Raw genomic sequence first — 23,962 nt, 5'->3', positions numbered from 1 at the left:
TTGTAATCCCACATTAACAAATAGTGGAAGTTCACCAAGACGTCTTGTGGTTTTTTCATTTAGTTTTTTTTTTCTAAAATGGTTTTTAATATTAAAAGGATTGTATGTGCTTTGTTATTTGTCTTTTCATCTGATTAAGTTCACTGTTTATTTTTTGAAATTACACTCATTTTTCCCAACACTTGCAGATTAGCTCTAACCTGGGGAGAATAAGAAATACCTGGTAAAGGTAAAGTTTCTGGACCTAGGGATTTATTTGACAATTAATTCCAAACCCATTACCAGTGATCCATAAACACCTGTGTTTCAAAAGATCTCTACATGCCAATATGGAGTTCCAAATAGTAGAATATACAAGCTTAGTTTGATAATTCTTGAAGCTAGAACCATTCGAGTATTTACCATACAACATATAAGTCCAAGTGAGGAAGAGTCAATGAGAAAGTGTGCACAACCCCAATTTTACCACCAAAGTTTTATTTATAATGGTAATATCATAAATTCTAAAACCACCTCAGGTTTTAGGTTTTAGAAAAGAAAACCAAGCCTTGACATAAACATGTTTCCTCCCATTCGGAAACCCCACTAAAAGTCTCTCATTAGTCTATTTAGTTCAGAATAGACATTAAAAGGGAGGAGCACACAATGGACATGGAGTATACTAGAATAGAAGATAAAGTTGACTTGATCATGAGAACAAGCTGAATTCCATGGGAGAGCACATTTGACTTCTAAGCTTGTAACTTCTTCAACATCTTATCTATACTATAAAGCAAACACTTGCTTTGGTTTTAATGCATGTGTTGACGTTTGGTGTGGCTAATTAGTTCAACAGCTTCAATTACACCACCAAAACTGCTACATTTATCTTTTGGTATGAATGTTGTAACTGTTTCAATTACACCACCAAAATTGCTATATTTATCTTTTGAGATGAATATTGTAACAGTCACAATTACACCACCAAAAATTGCTACACTTATTGTGACTTTTCCACTTCTTTATTTTCTTCTATAAAAGGGGTGTCTCCTAGGGGTAGTATGTGTATGGAGAGAGAGCATTAGAAGGCTGAAAAGATTGGGAGAACTTCATCACCATCTTCTGACAAGATCTGCTCCTACTCTGTTTGGATCGTTCTTTTTCTTCTCTGCTGCCATTAAGGGTTTCTCTCACATCAGTTCAAAACAGTCGTCTATGCCCTTTTTTGAGTGCTTCAAGGCTTTGTTAAAGGCATTTCAGCACTAGTAAGGTGGTCAATTTGTAGTTCTCTCATCAAGGACATGAATAAACATGTTTTTCTTTCTTCTCCCGTGGATGTAGGTCTCTTTGACCGAACCACGTAAATCTGGTGCCATCTTTACCTTTCTTTTGCTCTTATTATTTGCTTTATAATTCACATATTCCTCAATTATTTTTTCTTGTTTGCCATACTAATTAATCGGTAATTCAGAGTTTAATCCTAACAAACTAGTATCAAAGCATTGTTTTGGATTATTTACCGATTAATTTTGTTACTAATGGCATCAATGAAGTTTGACATTGAGAAATTTGATAGATCTGTGAATTTTGGTCTATGGAAGCTCAAGATGAGAGGAATTCTGATTCAGAACGGCTTGGAGAAAGCCTTGGCAGGGCAAAAGAAAAAGCCTGAATCCATGTCTGATGAAAAGTGGGAGGAGATTGATATGAAAACCATGTCGGCTATTCATTTGTGCTTATCGAACGAGGTTCTTCGTGAAGTTGCTAAAGAAACCTCTATAGCAGAATTGTGGCTCAAGTTGGAGTCACTCTATATGACAAAGAGCGTGACCAATCGGCTTCTACTGAAAAGCAAACTTAAGGACCTTCGTCTTCGGGAAGGTAACTCGATTAAAACCCACCTTGATGAGTTCTTCTCGATTGTCATGGATTTACAAAATATTAATGTTGTAATTGATGATGAAGATTTGGCTATCACTCTTTTATGTTCTTTACCTGCATCATATAAGCATTTTAGAGAGACCTTATTTTATGAGCATGAGGAGATTACAGTTGAAGATGTAAAGAATGCATTGTTACAATGCGAACTGATTGATAATCAACTGACCAATAACCCAAGTAACTCTACAGTCGAGGGTCTCATTGTTCGTGGTAGGCCACCTGAAAGAAGTGGCAGCAATAAGTCAAAGGGTCGATCTAAGTCAAAGCATTGTAATTTGACTTGCAACTATTGCAAAAAGAAAGGTCATGTTAAGGCTAAATGTTTCAAGTTGCAAAATAAGCAGAAACATCAGGCAAGTGGTAATACAAAGAAAGATCCTCATGCCGAAGCAAGTGTTGCGGTGGATGAGTCAGAGAATGATCTTCTACTAATTGCAGATGCAGTTGCAAGGAAGGGTTCAGAATGGATTATGGACTCAGGATGTTCTTACCACATGTGTCCCGACAAAAGTGCATTCTCCACATATGAAAACTTTGATGGTGGAGTTATTTTAATGGGCAACAACGCAGCTTGCAAGGTTGTCGGTAAAGGGACCGTCCAGGTGCGTATTCATGATGGTATTGTGAGGACATTAAATGAAGTCCACCATGTTCTTGATCTAAATGGGTACACTCAACTCCAGGGGTTGCAAATATTCAACTGAAGGTGGAGTTCTTAAGGTAACTAAAGGTGCTTTGGTAGTTATGAAAGCTAACTAGGTTGGTAGATTATATGTATTGCAGGGAAGTACTGTAATAGAATCTTCTGCTTTGGTCTCCTCATCCATGTCTAAGGAAGATCTTACAAAGATGTGACATATAAGTCTCGGACATATGAGCGAGAAAGGGATGACTTCTTTGAGCAAGAAGGGCTTACTTTGTGGGCATGTCATAGTTACTCTTGAATTTTGTGAACATTGTGTGTTTGGTAAACACAAAAATGTTAGTTTTGCCAAAGGGATACATAGGACCAAAGGTACACTTGATTACATCCATTCAGATTTATGGGGCCCTTCTCGTATTTCTTCGAAGGGTGGAGCAAATTATCTTCTATCATTCATCGATAATTTCTCCAGAAAGGTATGGGTGTATTTTCTCAAAAATAAAAATGATGTGTTTGAAGTCTTCTTGCAGTGGAAAACTATGATCGAGAAGCAGACAGGAAGGCAGATTAAAAGGTTGAGGACTGATAATGGGCTCGAGTTTTGTGAGTCTGACTTTACAAATTATTGTTTGAAGGAAGGTATCATTAGACACTGCACCTGTGTTGGTCGACCATAACAGAACGGTGTGGCAGAGTGGATGAACTGCACACTCTTAGAAAGGGCTCGTTGCATGTTGTCCAATGCAAGTTTGGATAAGTCCTTTTGGGCCAAGGCAGTTTCCATGGCAGCCTATTTGGTGAACCAATCTCCGCATTCAACTCTCGAGGTTAAGACTCTATTTGAGATTTGGTCAGGTACTCCTACTGACTATTCATCTTTAAGAATATTTGGTTGTCCTGCTTATACTCATGTTAACGATGAAAAGTTAGAACTTAGAGCCAAGAAATATATTTTCGTGGGCTATGGCTCTGGTGTAAAGGGTTACAAGTTGTATTGCCCTTCGAGCAAGAAAATTATTATTAGTCGTGATGTTATATTTGATGAATCACACATGTTATCTCCAAGGAAGGAGGATTCTGTTGCTGGTGATTTAGGTACATCACAGGATGACCGGATCCAGGTGGAGGTGGAGCCCAATCCATCTTCACAACCTTCTCAATCTATTTCAGATGAGCCAATCACATCGAATGATGTTCAGCTCAGTTAGGAGTCGCATATTATTGCCAAAGATAGATCGAGGCGACAGATAAGACCACCAAGCAGATTTGATGATTGTGTGTCTTATGCATTGACTGTCACTTGTGAGGTAGATAGCACTACCAATCCAACCACTTACGATGAAGCCATATCCAGTCCAGACAGTGGTAAGTGGTTAATTGCCATGGAAGAGGAGATTGCATCCCTTGAAAAGAATGGCACATGGGAACTTGTATCACCACCACCAAAGAAGAAAATTGTTGGGTGCAAGTGGGTCTAGAAGACTAAGGAGGGTATTCTTAGTGTTGAGGATGCTCGACACAAAGCAAGGTTAGTGGCACAGGGTTTCAGTCAAGTTGCAAGTATTAACTACACCGAAGTCTTCTCCCCTGTTGTTAAACATTCTTCTATTCATACCTTGCTTGCTTTAGTAGCTATGCATGACATGGAATTAGAGCAGTTAGATGTTAAAACTGCATTCTTGCATGGTGATTTGAAAGAGAAGATTTATATGAAACAACCAGATGGTTTTGTTGTAGAAGGAAAGGAAGACCATGTTTGCTTGTTGAAGAAGTCTCTGTAAGGGCAGTGGTATTAGCGCTTTGACGCTTTTATGACTTCTACCGGTTATCCCAGGAGTGCCTTTGACAGTTGTGTTTATTTTAGGAACTCTCTGATGATTCCTTCATTTATCTGTTATTATATGTTGACGACATGCTCATTGCTTCTAAGAATAAGTCTGAAATTGTGAAGTTGAAGTCTCTCTTGAACAATGAGTTCGAGATGAAGAATCAGGGTCCAGCGAAGAAAATTCTACGTATGGAGATTATTCGTGATCATGAGAACCGGAAACTGTTTCTCAGTCAGCAGAACTATATTGAGAAAGTTCTTGATCGTTTTGGCATGTCAGATGCCAAACCTGTCTCCACTCCTCTAGCAGCTCACTTCAAATTATCGGCGAAGCAGTCACCCAAGTCTAATGAGGAGAAGGTCTATATGGCTCGTGTGCCTTACTCTAGTGTTGTTGGTAGCATCATGTATGATATGGTATGTTCACGTCCAGATATTGCTCAGGTAGTCAGTGTTGTGAGCCGTTATATGTCCTGTCCGGGGAAGGCTCATTATGAAGCCGTGAAGTAGATCCTTAGGTATTTGAGAGGTACATCTAATTTATGCCTTGAGTTTGGAAGATCCATAGAGAAGCTTGTCGGTTATTGTGATTCCGATTATGCTGGAGATCTTGATCGAAGGAGATCTCTCACTGGCTATTGTTTCACTTTGGGGAGTACCTCTATTAGCTGGAAAGCTTCACTTCAGTCAACTATTGCTTTGTCTATGACTGAAGCTGAGTATATGGCTATGGTTGATGCCGCTAAGGAAGTTTTATGGTTACAAAATCTGGTTGGTGAACTCATAGGTAGACGGGAGGCTACAGTGATCTATTGTGACAGTCAGAGTGCCATACATTTGACTCATGACCATATGTTTCATGAGAGGACCAAGCACATTGATGTGTGTTATCACTTTGTTTGTGATATTGTTGAGGATGGTCGTGTTTTGTTCAACAAAATAGCTTCCGCTAAGAATCCTGCTGATATGTTGACAAAGCCATTACCATCATCCAAGTTTGATGCTTGCATCAACTTGGTGGGTCTTGTCTCATTTGATGCTTGATGCCCTTGGGGCATTTGGAGAGGAAGATTTGCTGTTTGAATTATCGCCAAGGTGGATATTGTTGACGTTTGATGTGGCTAAGTAATTCAACAGCCTCAATTACACCATCAAAATTGCTACATTTATCTTTTGGTATGAATGTTGTAACTGTCTCAATTACACCACCAAAACTGCTACATTTATCTTTTGAGATGAATGTTGTAACAGTCACAATTACACCACAAAAAACTGCTACACTTATTGTGACTTCTCCACTGCCCTATTTTTTTCTATAAAAGGGGTGCCTCCTAAGGGTAGTATGTGTATGGAGAGAGAGCATTAGAAGGCTGAAAAGATTGGGAGAACTTCATCACCATCTTCTGACAAGATCTGCTCCTACTCTGTTTGGATCGTTCTTTTTCTTCTCTGCTGCCATTAAGGGTTTCTCTCACACCAGCTCAAAGCAGTCATCTATGCCCTTTTTTGAGTGCTTCAAGGCTTTGTTAAAGGCATTTCGGCACTAGTAAGGTGGTCAGTTTGTAGTTCTCTCATCAAGGACATGAATAAATATGTTTTTCTTTCTTCTCCCGTGGATGTAGGTCTCTTTGACCGAACCACGTAAATCTGGTGCCATCTTTACCTTTCTTTTGCTCTTATTATTTGCTTTATAATTCACATATTCCTCAATTATTTTTTCTTGTTTGCCATACTAATTAATCGGTAATTCAGAATTTAATCCTAACAACATGTCATAAAAGTTAAATTTGATACACAATATCAACTAATATCTTTACCATTTACTTGCACATATATATAGCATATGCCTTTACACTAGTCCTTAATAAAAGATAAAGAGGAAGACTTTTATGCTTAATAAAAAGGGGCAGCTTAAGTAAATCTCTAAATATTTAAGAGCTTGCACAGTGGTAACTTTCATAAGAACCTTGGTAATCCGATAATACACATTGCTAATGAAATTAAATGTTAGATTTAGAGAAGTTAACGGCCTGACCTAACCAATGGCTGAAGTGAATATAATATTTTAATATATATATATATATGCTATTATTTATATATTATAAAATATAATATAATGTATATCATATTTTATAATATTTTTATATAATATAATCTATGGATACTTTTCTTGGTTTATATAATATAATGTATATCATATTTTAGAATATTGTAAACTTATATCTTACCCTCAACCTGCACATGTGCTTATCATGCCCTTATACAACTTATATTTATCTTTGCTATATAAAAATAAGTAGTTTAACACTCTCCTTTTTGCAAATGTTTGACTTTTTTTATTTCAGAGCACCCACTAAATTTGTAAATACCAGGCCACTATGTTATTCCCCTTTCTCATTCATATCTTCTTTTGTTTTTCTATCAACATCCATGTGCATCCACAAGTCACAACAATTTGAATTTTACAAAGGTCTATATTATAAACTATCTATCATATTGGCACGTGATGGACATGATGGGGTTGGGACCTATCTCACCATTTGATAAGATTCTTACCCTAAAGGTCATTGGTTGATGGTTAATTTAACTGTACAACCATGTACAAGGGATAAATCCTTGTGTAACCTAGGTGGTAGTTATAATGGGACCAACATTTTATTTTGTTTTATTTTATTTTTGTATAGAATGCATAAGTGAAGATACAATAATTGAGTGGGGTTCATTGATCCATTCATATGATTTTAGAGGGTCCTCAGTTTTAGTTATATTTATAAAATGATTTTTCTTAACCCATTGGAATTGACATAAATTTTCGATTTTAGTCTTAATTGAGAAAAAGAGTGCAAATACAAATATATGTGGTACAAAATCTTATATTTCATATTACTAAACCTATATTTGTACTATCCATATTTGTATTTACCTATATGGGAATATGCATGTGAGATAATTTCACATGAAATATATAAGGTACAAAGCCTTATATTTCGTATTATTAAACCTATACTATACATATTTGTATTTACTTATATGGGAATATGCAAGTGAGATAATTTTTCAAAATCTATATTTGCACTATATATATTTAAACAATCCTTAATTCCTTACATTTGTGATTAATAATTTTATTTAATTTTTTAAATGTTAAGTTGTTTAAAACATCATATAGAGACGTGATTGCTTGAAATTGAAGTCAGCTTCACATGAAGAGTCAAAATCTTCGCATAGTTGCTAACGAGGCGTTTCAAAACAAATGCGCAAAAAAAAAAAAAAAAAAAAAAAGAAGAAACGGGGTAACGGCTTACTCCTCTTCCACTGCTCAAGCAAACCTCAATAAGGATTCATCTCTGCAATCAATTTGTAGAGAGCAATGTAAGAGGATCTTTGACAGGTAACCTTTTAATTGCTTCATTGCTTATTAAGTTCCGATTTGTGTGACCAAACCTGATCTTGTTTGCAAGACGAAACTTATGGGTTTCTGAACTTGCATATATACTGATTTGGGTTCATGTATTTCTAGGTTGTCACCTGGATTTTGATGGGTTTTGCGTTAAAAGGAAAGTTTCTTATTCTAAATCATGTAATTGGTACCGGTTTGATGCTTTCTGGTGGAGTGATTTAGTGCGAAAAGCTACCAGTCCATATGATCGCCATGGAAAGTGGGAGTGCACTTGTCTTAGAAACGAGCCCATTTAAGAGGTTGTTTATTTTATTTATTAAAATTCATGCCATCTCTTCTTTTTTGTTCCATTAAAGCTGTATTGAAATTGCATTTACGAAGATTGCGATCAGCCATTTTATTGGAAACTGGATTCCGTATTCTTAATTACTTATGGTATTTTTTTTTTTTTTTTGGTTTTGACTCTTAAATTTGTTTTCTTTCAAATTTATATCTATTTGTCACAGGGTAATGGATTCATATATTGGAATCTGATAGCATTTTCGTGCCCCCGTTCTTATGCCTGAGAGAGTTTTGCATGTCTATTCTGTGTGCTTATCGTTTTATCTTGAACTGAATTTTGCTTTTTATATTCATGGATCATTAGATTAGTGTTTGGTTTTACTATGCATGTTCAGACACTATGCCACGGTTTCCACCCGACCAGTTTTCGAGGCAATATGCATGTGAGATAAATCATCTAGAATTGATGTTTATCCTTTGAGTGCATGCAGTTCTTAAACTTGTTGTTCAATCTGGAAAATTCAGCTTCTGGTTTAATCTTTGGTCTCCATGTTGTCTCATTATCAAGCCAACTAAAGGACCTTAATCTTGTACATACAGCAAAAATACTTTGACTGCAATGTATGGAAAAGAATGTTTTTGGTTGGGAGGAAATATAATAATCTGACAAGGGGAAATTTATTGTTGTTTTGATCTGTCTTGATCAATGAGTTGGTGGCCAATAATACATGTATGGTTTTCATTGAAAGTTGTGCCAGGGGAGGTGAATTTGAGGTTCATTGGTTAAGTTTTATTTGTTCTGGTAGACCAAGTTTAGTCTCTCCCCCATTAGTTAATTTGCTGAGGGTTCAAAAATAATTAGGATTCTGAGTTTGTTCTTTTTCCTTCTTCAAAGTCAATCTGCACCGGTCTAACTAATTACATAATGATGATTGTAGTTTCATTTCTGCGTTCTCATATGGGGTTGCTTCGATGTCCATGGTTTTTATTAATAAGGCAATTCTGATGCAGTATGGGCACTCAATGACTCTGCTCATCCTGCAGGTATCAATCAAAGAAATTAGTATTCTCTGTTTTTGTATTTTGTAATTATTTGCCTACTGTCTTTTTTCATTTATTGATATGGCTATCATTTATCTTCTGTCAATTAGCAATTGGTGACGTCCTTGCTTATACACTTTGGTCGAGTGATGGGCTATACAAAGTCCAAAGGATTTGACACCATGACTGCAAAGAAACTATTCCCGGTTTCATTTTTCTATAATGCAAATGTGGCATTTGCTTTGGCAAGCTTGAAAGGGGTGAATATTCCAATGTATATTGCCTTAAAACGACTTACACCACTTGGTGTCTTGGTAGCTGGATTTTTCTCAGGAAAAGGGAGGCCTTCAATACAGGTATATGATCAATCATTGTCATCCAAGAACTGACCCATAGGTTGATAATTTCTATATGTTCACTGTCTTATGCCACATTAGCATATAAAGCAAATGGGGAGTTTTGATGAACTTTGTAGAAAAAAAAGTAAGCTTGCATCTAAAATTAGAAAATCAGTATTTTTTTTCTGATTTAGGAATAGCAGTGGGGCTCATTTCTGCTTTGGAAACGAAAACTGATTTTGTTTTTATAGGGAATCAATAATTCCATTTTTTGTCCATGAAAAGCAACTTTTAAACTGTTATTGAACATACTTCGTGAATCTCTCTCAAACCTTTTTAGAATCAAATAGGCTTCTCCAAAATTCTTGAAACTACTTTTACCTTTTTTTTTTTTTTTTAATGTATTTTCACATTCTATTTGTGAAAAATGGAATAGGTATTCTGCCCCAGTACTCTAGGTCAAGACATTTTCATGTTTGACAGGGAACCATTCCATAAATATTCTCATGTAAAAAAGACATGCAACTACTAGATTTTGTAGATCATATAATTGTAGGATTTGGCATTTGGATATCTAATTGTGAAGCCCATCTGCTCAAGTCACTTGGTTGTGGCTCGACTGGTTAGACAAATGACTATCAACCCATTAAATAAAAAAATGTAACCTATTTATGTCTATACAAGCCTTGACGATAAGTTGTATGTATAATATCTGTTATCTATGAAGTTTTTGGCCAGGCCAGTATTTTGGGAATATTTCAGAATGCAGTTTTTGTACTGGGTTGTTTGTTCACTGGTCTGGCCTTGCATTTGGATTTGGGTCTCAGAAAACCGGTATATGATCAGAAAAGGAAAACTTATTCTTTTCTCTAGTTAACTCTGGCTTGAGCTGATGCAACTTCGTTTTTGTGTCATTTTATCTGAAGTGAATCCTTTGAACAAGATTTTTCTAGAACTTTTCCTTTTCTCTAGTTAACTCTGGCTTGAACTGATGCAACTTTGTTTTTGTGTCATTTTATCTGAAGTGAACCCTTTGAACAAGATTTTTCTAACCAGAGAAAGTGCTGTCAGTTTCCTAGTCCAATATTACCTAAGTGGCCATTTGATAATGACTGAAGTTGTTGAACTAAACAGTTTATTGCTTGTCTTTTAGTTGATAAAATAACTAAACAATAAAATATTCAAGGGTATAGTAGTTCAGTTGGGACCCACTAGGCACACCCTTGTAAGCACACTAAGTGAGAACTCAGTTAATATTCTGACAGCTGTCTTAGATTTTTGCTTTTAATCTTTTCAAGGGTAGGATGGGAGTACTTATGGGACAGGTGTAAAAAAAAATTCTTGAGCAGCAGTAAGCTTTTCACTTCAGCCACTTCAGCTGTTATCAAATGGTCCCTTTATCTTGGAATCAATTTTGCCAAGGCATCAAGTATAACCCCTGAAGTGCTGATAAAAAAGAAGTATAACCCCGGAAATGAAGCATCCCTGTAAACCAATGTTTTAAAAAGTGTGAGAATTATGCTTTGAGGTTGCCTTGAGGCTCATGCAATGAAAGTTTAAGGCACATTTCACACACCTTGAGATGCCTTGTGTGTGTATTGTGTTATGTATGCATATTCAAGTTATTAAATCTCTTCAAGATATTTACAGAGATACTGTATTACATTTAAACCTTTCTAATAAATTCCTCACATGGATACTTGGTGTGGGAGTACAAAAATCATATCATCTGTTCATGAAGGGTATAAAATATGAAGTAGGAAATGGAGAGTTCTGTTTTGGAAAGGCAATTGGTGTGATTGAAGGCCTCTCATGGAAACATATCTGATGCTGTTTGAAATAGCTCAAAAGAAAGAAGCAAGGGTGTCTGAATATTTAGTGATATATCATACATAACATTGTAATAATTCGTAATGTGCAATTCCACAGAAATCTAAATTATTGTGAGGTGGCATCTTTACTAGGCTTGGTGCAGAAATTATACAGTACAAGTTTGAGCGCAGAAAGGGCTGACAAAAAGATTTGGGCCTGTGAGAAATCAGGGAAGTTCTCATTGAAGCTTTTTTATAGCAATGTGACTAGAGGTGTTGATAGAGTTTCTAGGCACAAGGATATGGTATAGAGCTGTTTCGTCTAAAGTGGCTTTCTTTGTGTAGACCTCTGCGATGAACAAAATACCGACATTGGAAAATTTTATAAGGAGTAGTGAAGGATGTTGACCATGTACGGCGCTTAGATGAAAAGTTGGTTAAAAGGATGATGGGAATGCTGTTCTCTTCTGGCCTTCACAAACGTTTTAGAGGGAAGAAACTATAGTTTTTTTATTTGGATTTCAAACATCTTTTTTTGTGAACTCTTAAACTTGTGCTATAAACCGTTTTTTCAAAGGGTATTATTTTAAGTGTATATACTCAATGTACAGTGTCCCTCTTTGTATCTTTTTTTATTATCTTTCTCAATACAATAACTTACTGTTTCAAAAAATAAAAATAAAAAACTTTTAGTAATTAAATGGCTTGTAAGCTCAAATATTATTAAAGTTCTTCATGTGATCAGATATTCATTTAACAATGGATATGAATATGGCACTGAACAGAACAAAATGGCAAAACAGGATTCATGCTGATCCCTTACAGTTGGGACAAGGCTTCGAGGATAATGATGATGATAATATTCATTTACACGCTCTTCCTATATGAAAATATGTTATTTTACAATTATACACTTTTCCCTCACTTTAGTTTCATGTTATTCTTAAAAAATGATCTGTTATGAGGCTTCAGCCACACACCTTGAGGCTTATGCTTCACACTTCTGAAGGTTCTGGTTCCTTGTTCTGTGCTTTTAATTATTGCTCTAGCCCCACTTCAAATTAAAAAATTGTTTCAAATTGTTGCTTGTATCTGTTGTTTTTTCAGGTGTCTCTTTCGGTTATAATCATTGCTGCTGGAGTCATTATAGCAGCACTGGGAGATTTTTCCTTTGATCTCTTTGGATATAGCATGGCCCTGACCTCTGTTTTTTTCCAGGTTGAGTTCACATCTTTAATGGTTCATGTATATAATAGACACAAGATTGAAAACTTAAATCTAAAGCATACTAGCATATACTTTTGGAACTCAAATATATTTTTTTTGTCTTGTTTTACTGATACAAGTGCTTGATTACATATATAGACCACGTACCTGGTACTAGTGGAGAAATCTGGTGCAGAGAACAGACTTTCATCAATTGAGATAATGTTCTATAATAGTTGCTTGTCATTTCCTTTTCTGCTCTTTCTCATCATTGCCACAGGGGAATTCCCCAATTCTTTGTCATTATTATTTGCAAAGGTCAGAATCTTTAGGCTTTTATTCTTGATTAATATATTTGATTGGTATTCCTTGAATGTGCATTGATAATCTGGTGCTCTAAATCTAATTTTAAGACCCTTGTCTAGAGTCTTTAGTCTGTTCTTTGATTATACTATTTTGACTTCTGCTAAACAACCCTTATTCAATCTGCTTTTCCACATCTAATACTGAATCGCAATTTTCTTTTGATGAGTGCTTCATATTGGCTGTTTTGGCTTGTTCTGTAACATTCCTTTTAGGACCATTACCTAATGATCCTCTCTGCTATTTGGATTTTGGAGAGGGGTAGACTGGATGTGGACCTAACTTTCATTTTTTTAATGTGACCACTATTACACTTGAACCCCATCCTAGAGGAAACTGCCCTATTAACTAGACAGTTCATATGTAATTACTTTAGGATAATTTAAGATGGTACATTTTTGAAGACTCCAATTTTTTTAGCATTACAAATTCTGCCAAATAGATGTTGTAGCACGGTGCATCTTCATGTTCTGGAATCTGGAATCACCGCTGGTGACTAGGATGCTGACAAGTCATATGAACTACTCATTTGGTGCCTAGATCTAACAACAGCACTGCGATTTCCTTGCAAGGGAGGGATTTGTAAGTGGTATCACAGTCTTATGTTTGAGACACTTGTATTGTAATATGGTTAGTCCCTAGTGGCTTTTTCTTTATATGTATATTAGCTTTCATTCTGAAGTTTCTGGAATGAAGAGCATGTTAACATCCCCAAGCTTGATATATAGGAGTGGTGAAATGGCAGTCTTGGATGGGGGGAATACCTTACAAGCTAAAGCTTCTCAAAAAGAAAACTTATAAAAAAAAAGCTTGATACCCCCCACCCCCAAAAAAGAGAAAAACTCTCACACCAAAAGACTAGATACCTATTACTTGCCTCACTACCAAGGACAAAACCTTTAGCAAGCATGAGATCACGTCTACTTCTAACATCTAACAAGAGAAAAGACGTCTATGGTAAGACTTGGTCTCGTGTTTTACCACAATCAGATGCATTTTAGAGGTGATGAAATGACATTAATACCCTCATTATAGACATCTATTTAATAATAATAATAACAATAATAATAAATAATAATATTTATTTAATAATATTAAAATCATTGTTTCATATTAATAAAAATATTATTATTGATATATTTATTATTAATTAAAAAACAAATAATATTATTTTATTTAAATAAATAATAATATTTAATAATAATAATAACAACAACAGTAGTTTTATTTAATTGTTAGTAATAATAAATAATCAATATTATTATCAAATATTTATTATTGAGGGTGGGCCGTAGAGCAATAGTTGGGTTGGTCCATTGCGACCTAGGACCAAGGTTCAAATCTTGGAAATAGCCTCTTTGTATGTGCAGGGGTAAGGCTGCATACTTCAATCTCTTCCTAGACTTCGCATTGGCGGAAGCCTCGTACACAAGGCTGCCCTTCTATTTATTATTATTAATTTAATAATAAATAACTATTTATTTCAACAAATCATAACATTTGTTTATTAATATAATAATATTTGTATTTCATGTTACTTTTGTTATATGTAATATTATCAAACAATCTATTTTTAGTGGTAAAATAGTAAACTTAATAAACAATCTTTTCGGAACTACTAAAAGAAAATCATTTATACTACATTTTAGATTATAGACACAAATAATAGCTTTTTGACTTTTCAAACATCTGACTTTAGATTTATCAAATGCCAGCTAAGTCTTAATCAATTAGATGTTGTGCGTCTTAATGGCATTATTTTGATTTAACATGCATAAGGAACTAAGATGCAATGTAGTGAGCATGTTTTCCTTTGTTTTGTTTTTTTTTTTTTTTTTTTTTTTTTCCATCTTTGAATACTGCCACAATTCATAGTTGTTTGTCCAGCATCGAGACTTTGAATGGATCAAACTTATCTAACTGGAATGAACTAATAGAGATAGTCCTGAACATTATGATGATTGATTTTGTCCTATTAGAGGATAAACATCCAAAACCCACTAATCAAAGCATGAAAGAGGAAAAAGAGAAATATGAAGGCTGGGTGAAAGCTAATCATATTCGTTTAATGATAATAAAATGGATGATTTTGAACGATTTCAAAGAATATTAGAGGCAATATCCTAGATGAGAGAATTGTGAACAAATATATGGCTAGGATTTAGGAGCAGTTTACTGGCTCCACTAAAGCAATTGATAGCGCTTTGATGACGCAACTAGTAAATTTGAAAATGATGGTCTAGATGGTGTAAGAGAACATGTACTCCACATGATTGATCATGCTAACTAAACACATAAAGATGAATGTAGATGATAGATTCCTTGTCCAATTTATCCCAAATTCTCTTCTCTCTCAGTTTGATGAACTGAAAGTCATGGACAATACCTAGAAGGAAAAGTGGAGCCCTAGTGAGTTGATCTCCATGTGTGTCCAAGAGGAGGAGAGGCTCAAGAAAAGCAAAGTGGATAGTGCAAACCTTTCTTTGTAGACACCCCAAGGGTCAAATAAGAAGTTTCTCAAAGGCCAAAGGAAAAAAAGAATGGAGGAAAATTTGATGGTAGTAGTATGGGCAATCCGGGCCCCTTAGTATTGGAGGGGTCATAAGCATGGTTTCAAATGTCGTGAAATGTTGCTAATGTCGCCCGACATATGTCGATGTCGAGGCTCACCGACATGAAAATGGATGGTAATATAAAAATTACATTATTTCGGTCGACATTTCCTATATTTCGGAAATGTTGACTAAATCGGTCCAAATAACAAAAAAAAGGCAGTTTTTTCTATTATGTTGACAAGATGTTGATAATGTCGACAGGATGTCAACTAATGTACATTAATATATTATATTATTATAATAAGTATATTAATATAAATTATTCCATTAATAATTTCTATTTAATATTTCAAATAAAATATTTATAAAAAAGAATTAACAAAATATAAAAACAAAAGAATAAATTAATTACTTCATAATATAAAACATAAAATATTTTTCAAGTAATTAAATATTAACTAGTTAGTATTTTTTTAAATATTTATTAAAATCAGAAAATGTTTATTAAATTTTTTAGTAAATCATATTCTACATTTAATGTAAAAAATCAGAATAAGTTTATTAAATTTTATACTAAATCATAATTTATTATAAGTTTAGTATTAAAAATCATAATAAATTCATTAAGTTTTATAAGAAATCAGAATTTATCATTATTTTAATACTTCAAAAAGGAGAATCAGTTTATTAAATTGATAATAAAACATAATGTATTATGACTTTAATATTTAAAAAATCAGAATAAATGTATTTCTATTTACTAGTGTGAAATAAATATATTAGAATTTATAATAAATCAGAATTAAAAATAAGAAAAGAAAATATCAGATAACCTTGTAAAAACATCAAAATGCATAATAAATCAGTATATCGTCATTTACTAATTTGTTATTGATCTTAGTTTCTTAGCTTTATATAATGGTTGGGAATAAGATAATAGTCTAGAAATATGTCTTAGTGCTTCTTTTATCATTTTACAAAATATCATTGCATATTTCCTCATATTTCATAATATTTTCACAATGTCTCTAATTTTTACAATATTACCCCTTGACATTTCCGACATTTCTGACATATGTCCTATATTTTGGTAAGCGACATTTCCACCGACATTGACATTTTAAACCTTGGTCATAAGGGATGAGGAAGGAAACATACTTGCTTTGTACTCAGGCACAATTGAGCAAGGTGATGTGGTTAGATCAGAATTATTGACAGCAGTATATGGGGTTAAGAAAGCCAAAGAGTTGGGTATTGAAAGACTGATTATTGATGGCGATTCAGGAATAGTTGTGGATTGGTTGAACAACTCTGATACCAAGTAGAAATCTGCTGTAATAAAAAAAAAAGACAAACTGTAGAAGAAAGAGCAAGAAAAGAAGAAGTTTTTGTGAGAAGAGAGAAGAAAAAGAGAGAGTGAAGAAAGGAAGAGAAAACAATCAGTTCTGGCTGCCCTCTTCCATTGGTATTTATACTTAAAATAAAGACTGTGTACAATAACTGATATGCCCTGATAGGGTGGCTGATACAAAAACTCAATAGAACACAAAAACTCTACTCTAAAAGATTCTAAATAGTTTGCTGTGGTTCCCACTTAACTAACTAAACAAATAACAAATAAAATCAAGTAACAAAAACGATAAAATCCTCAATAGGGTTCTCCTAGGGTTGATCTAGCATTGGATCGAACTAGATTTCATTTCCAAATAAACTATGAGTGGTACCTAACATGGAGGCCACAGAGTGCAGCTCCTAGAGTGGTGGTTCACGCCCAAGATTCAGGCTCAAATTATTCTCCCAACTAAAGATGACATAGTTGATATGTAGAGGTTCATCTTGCAACTAGTTTCAGATGAATTACTTCTCAAACTAACTTGGATTTTTTCAGCTGTAAAACCACTTTAATTTCTGATTTTTTGCAGAAGAAAACACAGTAGAAACAAAGAGAAGAAAAAGCTTCTCAAGGCTAGGTTGTACTAGGGTTTTGGGTATTAAGAGAGTAGAGAGAAAGGTGCTAGAACAAGTGCACTAGTGGTGGTCGATCTCTACTTCTTGTCTTTGATACATAGACCCCAATCCTAATGTGATTAGGACTATCTAAGTCTGATTTGATTAGTCTTCTAATCACATTAGATAATACAGAGATCCATACCCATATTTGACCTATTGCTTGTCATGTAACTAGTCCAAGTAGTTAGTGGGATAAGGCCCATTACTTAGTGGTTCAATTACATAACTGTTGAAAACTTTATTAGGCTCGAAGAATGTATGGTGTGGAACCCACAAAGGTCTTATATAAGTCCATATGGGATCGCCCATGCCAGAAAACACATGGGTCAAATTAACTGATCAAACTTAGTGAACCCCTAAGCCAATTGAGTTGGGCTTAGTATGGGCCCAACACTTATGTCTAAGTGATCATTGGTTTTAGCCACCCTATGAACCCCAAGGATAATGGATTGACATAAAGATAAAGCCCATTAGGTTTCAGCCCTGTAATGGTCTTTTGCTCTTAACCTCTTATCCTTAAATGATCAAAAACTACATAGGGAAGGACCTCTTCCTTGACTGTTTGTAGTGTCACACCCTTTGCTTGGATGGATTTCGGGATTAAAACATTTTGCAAACCTTTTTCATAAAATAATATATCATAAATACACAATCATAACTACATTTTGCAAAGAGATTTAAAAAATAGTTGGAATCCACTGCTGGTAGTTTTTAGTTTTTATCAAAGAGAGTGTTAACCCTGATATTCACTTTGTCTGACAAAGGGGCTGATCATATTACAAAGGTCACCCAATTAGGTAATATTCTGATAGGCCCCCAATTAACTTTACGTATGCCAGTAAGGGGAAAGGTCAGCTTTCAGCTAAAGGGGGAAATAATTGAACATGGGGGCAATTATGGCTGGAGGGAATAAGGAGAGTCTTGAGGCATTTATAGCTATGTCAGTTAGGAATAAGAAGAGTATGGGCATTTATAACTTGGCCAGCTAGGCATTTATTGAGGGAGTCAGTTATGCTGTAAGAAGAGTATAAGAAGGGGCTTTGGGGGATGGGGGAGGGAGGTTTTTGTTGAGTGAAGAATACTGTGAGAAATTGGGAGAGCTGGCGGTCTCTCGAAGAACAGACCAACTGTTAATGTTCTTCTTTTCTTCTGAATGAATACCAGTCCCTTGTTGATGTTCTAGTTGTGTGAATTCTGCTACGAGTCTGAGAATTGTGTGCCAAGTTTCTGCGGACGTTTGAGGGGTGCGTCCATCCACTATGCCTGGAGTTACTGGTTCGGAAGTGCTTATCCATTGGTAGGACCTGCCTGATTTTGAAGATTCGTGGGAGCCTTTTGACTTACTTTGAGACCAATTTCCTCATTTTAACCTTGAGAACAAGGTTAGACTTTGGGCGACGGGTAATGATAGGCCCCCAATTAACTTTACGTATGCTAGGAAAGGGAAAGGTTAGCTTTCGGCTGAAGGGGGAAACAATTGAACATGGGGGCAATTATGGCTGGAGGGAATAAGGAGAGTCTTGAGGCATTTATAGCTATGTCAGTTAGGAATAAGAAGAGTGTGGGCATTTATAACTTGGCCAGCTAGGCATTTATTGGGGAGTTAGTTATGCTGTAAGAAGAGTATAAGAAGGGGCTTTGGGGGATGGGGGAGAGAGTCTTTTGTTGAGTGAAGAATACTGTGAGTGATTGGGAGAGCCGGTGGTCTCTTGAAGAACCGACCAACTGTTAATGTTCTTCTTTTCTTTTGAATGAATACCAGTCCCTTGTTGATGTTCTAGTTGTGTGAATTTTGCTGCGTCTGAGAATTGTGTGCCAAGTTTCTGGGACATAACATATTCCAAACTACTCCAACATTCCTAGATATTTGACCCCAAAAGTATCTCACTAGTTAGCATATCAAAAGCAACCTGGTCCAAGACCTAATGTAGTATCATTATCAAGTCTGGAGTTAAAGTGGAACTTTCTAGTTTTGCCCATCTATCTTCAAGGTCTAGGGCATAACTGAAAATCGGTTCATATTTAGTGTTTGTAGTGTTTCTTACAAATACCCATTGAATATACTTAGGGTCTACTTAGCAACTGAGACAAGTTGCTCCACCATTTCGGCAGTACATTAGTGTTAGCATTGTTAGATAACTCTCCAAGTTTATTCAATGGTTGACAACTTTCTAAACTATCATAAGTCTCATAGGTGTAGCTTAAGGGGTAATTCATAGAAACACACCAATCAAAACATGAAACAATAATGAATTGATTTTATTAATTCATAAATCTCAATGCACACCAATCTGATTGGAGCTAAGGACATACACTATCTGTTAGGTTGATGGTTTTCATGTATTGATGGTTCGGCTGATAAGAATTCTTATTAGCCTGTATCTGAGTTTAAGTTGTTATGTACTGGGCCTGTGTTAATGGGCCTAAGTTTGTTTAGTGTTTTAAATTGTCTGGGTGTCCCATCACTAATTAGGGGCATTCTAGTCATTTCTTGTAACATTGTACTGTACTCTAATATAAATAATAGTACTGTCGACTAGGTCATTTAGTTTGACATTATCAGCATCTCTTGGTCTTCTCCTCTCTTCTACTGCTTCGGCTACAACATTTTAGCTTTCATGGTATCAGAGCATTAAGCACCTTCCTGGTTACAGCCGACGCCATCTCTTCTCACTTGCTATCTTTCTTTTCTTTTTTTATCTGGGTTGCTGCCGTGAAACCCTAGGGTTGTAGGAGAACAACACAAGGTTCGAACCTAGGGTTAACCTTGGTTGTAGGGCGCAAGGGAAGTAAGACCCAGAAGCTGATGTCCTACTAGATTGTTTCTAGCAGTTAGTAGCTATTCGACTACTAAGAGAGGTCTATATAGGACAGACCTAGTTGAGGACTGATTTCAACAGTCCTAGTATTGGCCGTAAGGGGGAGAACTCTCTTTATAGTTGCAGTACTCGAAGCTCAAGTGAAGTCTACATAGCACAGTGGTGGAGAGCCCTCAGTTTCAGGTCGGTTACCAGCCCATAACACCTCATTTGCTGCTGTAACTGAACTGCTTCAGAACTGTGACAAGTCTGAAACATTTTTGCGAGCTGTCAGAACCTTCTTCAATTCTGCAACTAGTCTCTTTTTCAGCACCATGATCTCTTCGGCTAGTCTTAAACAATGTCATCTACATAGAGGCTGCAGTCAAGATGTCTTCAATATCTGGAGAGGTTTCTTCTAGGGATAACAAACCTGCTGCAAGGTCTTCAAATCTGGAAAACCCTAATCTGCACAGCTTGCAGATTACAAGTGTGTTGCTGGATGAATACAACTTCAGGGAGTGGTCCGTTTCTGTAATGCTTTTTATTACTTCCCGTGATCTCACAGGCTACTTAGATGGGAACAAGAAGGAACCTGAGGTTGGCAGTGCAGAGTATGTTGTGTGGCGCAAGGAGAATGCCATAGTTATGTCCTGGTTGCTTGCCTCTATGACTCCTCGGGTTGCCAGGACTGTTCATCACTTTCCTACAGCAGCCAAGATTTGGGAAAAGGTGTCTAAGACCTATGGACAGAAGAAAAACAATGCTAGAATCTACAGATTGAATCAAGACATTGCTGCCTTAAGGCAAGGGGATATGACAGTTGCAACATACTTTGCAACTCTGGAAGGTCTTTGGGAAGAACTTGACCATCACTTGATATTGGATTGGGAAAATGCCAGGGACAAGGAGAGACATGATAAGCAGATTGAAGAGAGTAGAGCCTTTAAGCTCTTGGCTGGCCTGGATCCAGTGTACGAGGGTATAAGGTCACAAATTCTAGGGAGAGATGAATTGCCCGAGTTACACCATGTTTATTATCTGGTGAGGAATGAAGAAGTCAGGAGAAAGGAGATGCAAGTTGACTCTCAGACTCAACCAACTGAACAATTTGGAGAACATTCAACCCTGGTATCTACTAAGGGAAACAGACATCCAGACAAGAAGCACCTTAAGTGCACTCATTGTGGTGGTGAGAGACATGTAAAAGAAAAGTGTTGGGTCCTGTATCCTCACCTGAAGCGAGCTGCATTGAGAAAGGACAAGAAGCAACAAAAGGGTCATGTGGCAAGTGGGAATCTTGTCACCAGCAACAATGGTGGCAACTCAGAATATACCAACAGTGTCTTCTCTTATGGGGCAGGTTGCTGATTCCTCTGGAGTTGGTGCTTTGGGCTTCACTGCTAGTGAGGTAGAGGTCCTTAGCCGGGCATTAGCCCGTCTAAGGAATAATTCATTTTCTTCCACCTCTCTTGCCAGATCAGGTATAGTCTCTGCCTTTAGTGCAACTAGCTCTATTGACTCTACTTCTTGGGTTATTGATTCCGGTGCAACTGACTACATGACACATATGTCCTCCTTATTTTCATATCATTTGTTGTCTGGTCAGGATAAGATGAGAGTTACTGACGGGTCTTTCTCCACCATCTCTGGAAAGGGGGTGGTTGACCTAAGCAAGGACCTCTCTCTCAAATCAGTTCTACATGTTCCCAGTCTTACCTCAAATCTTTTGTCTGTTTCAAAACTTACCAAAAGTTTGAACTGTAGTATAACCTTTTTTCCTATTCATTGTGTTTTCCAGGACAGATTGACGAGGAGAACTATTAAAGTGAGCCGAATAGGGGTAGTTTAGTCATCTCATGTTTGTTAAGTACCTTGCTTATGTGGCAGTTTTATTAGAGATACTCTGCCCCATAGTTAGGTAAGGACAGTTTAGTCTTTGTAAATGTTATTAGAACCTAAAAAACATTAGGGGGTCGAATAAATAGTGAATCTATGAGTTTCGACTAAACCCTCCTGTTCTCTCTTTCTCTTTTCTTCTTCTTCATCTTCTTCTTCCTTCTCTCCTGGTTCGGGTTACTGTAGCTGCATTCGAAACATGGTATCAGAGCGAGGTTCCTGACCTGCTTCAGTTTGTAAAGCATCTCAGCTGTGTTCGTGACACCTTCGTTTCTGGTTAGTTAATAGAGAGAACTGGTTCACCCTAGGTCTGAGACATCACAACTCGTTTCTCTTTGCTGCGCCCAGTCTTCTTCATCAAGGAAAGTGATTTCAGCAGTGAATGGTTGGTTGATACTCTCAAAGGAAGGTTGGTTATCTAGTCCTTTTGTGTTGCTGGTATTTCTGGGTAGGAACCCTTCAAGAATCAGTTAATACTGATTAGAACCTAGAGAACTAGGTTCGTTGTTGCCCTAGAACGGGCTGTGTACAGTAGCTGAATGGTGTAGGGACTGCTGTAAGTGGTTGAGTGGGTTAGGGCTGCTGTAGGTGGCCGAGTGGTGTAAGGTGTAATGTAGTGACCTTGCCGAGTTCTTTGTGGTTGTGTAATGCCCTCTTAAATGTGTTAAACAAGTCTGAACTGGGTGTAGTAGATTTGACTGTGTTATGGTGCTTGTGGTGCACAACTTTTATTGAGTGGTTGTAAGAGGGCCTACATGTGATTAGTGAGTGCTAAATTGATGCTTATGTGGTTCGTGGGTTTGTGAAGTCAGCAATAGTGTGAATAAGAACAAGGCGTGGGCTCTCACTGTTGTGTTTAGGGGCTGCAATAGGTGCTGAAATATCAAACTGTGAATAACATCAGCCAGCTTGTTGCTGAGAAGTCAGGCTAGAGGCAACTGTGAAAGAGTACAATGGCAGCAATAGGAGATGGGTACAATGATCAGAAACCTAGTGTGGTGGTTTCCCCTGACTACCTAGGGGTACATATGACCTCAATTAAACTGAATGGGGAAAACTACGTTCCATGGGCTAAACCTGTGGAAGTTTTTCTCAAGGAAAAGAGGAAAGTGAAGCATGTAAAAGATGAGAAGCCACTGGCTGACTCTCCTGGGTTTGATGATTGGGAACAAGAAGATGCTCAAATCATGACTTGGCTGTGGAATAGTATGGAGCCCAAAATTAGTGCCAACTTCATGTTCCTTGATACGGCTAAGGATATATGGGAGCATGCTAAGAAGCTATATTCTAGACAAGATAACACAACAAGAGTATATCAGCTTTATCAGGAGTACTTTGATTTACAACAAGGAACCAAAACACTAGAAGAGTAATATGCCTACATGAAGAATATAAGGAATGAACTCAATGTCTATCATCCCCTCACTCCAGATATTAAAGTTCAGCAACAGCAAAGGGAACAACTAGATGTTATAAGATTTTTAGTGGGGCTGAAGTCGGAGTATGAACCAGTTAGAGCCCAAATGTTGGGGGGCTTCTCTTCCTACACTTGAGGAAGTATTCTCAAGGCTTTGTAGAATTTCTTTGGGACAGACAGAGAACTCCACACAGTCTGATAGATCAGCACTTGTGACAGTTAGAGGAGGTGGACATAGTATAAGAGGGGGAGGTCATGCTCCCCGAGGAGGCCATGGCAGTTCCATGATTGGTCGGGGTGGTCGTGACTCAGGGGGAGGTTGTGGCAGAGGGAAGAATAACTCTATAAGGAAGTGTACTCATTGTGGTAGGGAAGGACATAGTGAATTTCTGTTATGACCTACATGGCCCTCCTCTAAATGGTGTAATCATGCTGTAGCAGGTGAGGTTGA

The 23,962-nt window shown here is 36.5% G+C and overlaps 1 protein-coding gene across 3 annotated transcripts in view; it reads left to right on the top strand.

Annotated features, from left to right (window-relative positions):
• Positions 1–7,567: 7,567 nt before the first annotated feature.
• LOC148843667 (UDP-galactose/UDP-glucose transporter 7-like) overlaps positions 7,568–23,962 on the top strand; it is a 40,967-nt gene continuing 24,572 nt past the window's right edge. The window contains exons 1-6 of one of the 3 annotated variants that reach the window (XM_088958830.1): positions 7,568–7,782; positions 7,912–8,090; positions 9,012–9,117; positions 9,225–9,470; positions 12,371–12,481; positions 12,629–12,787. In XM_088958830.1, the coding sequence (XP_088814956.1) occupies positions 8,035–8,090; positions 9,012–9,117; positions 9,225–9,470; positions 12,371–12,481; positions 12,629–12,787 (678 nt within the window). In that variant the 5' untranslated portion in view covers positions 7,568–7,782; positions 7,912–8,034. The remainder of the gene's footprint in view (positions 7,783–7,911; positions 8,091–9,011; positions 9,118–9,224; positions 9,471–12,370; positions 12,482–12,628; positions 12,788–23,962) is intronic. The other 2 variants (XM_088958832.1, XM_088958833.1) reach the window with 2 other exon arrangements.

This window comes from Nelumbo lutea, chromosome 8 (assembly GCF_056320005.1).
Source record: "Nelumbo lutea isolate HS-2025 chromosome 8, American lotus-T2T, whole genome shotgun sequence".
NCBI lineage: Eukaryota > Viridiplantae > Streptophyta > Magnoliopsida > Proteales > Nelumbonaceae > Nelumbo > Nelumbo lutea.
This window is presented reverse-complemented; position numbering and strand designations above follow the sequence as displayed.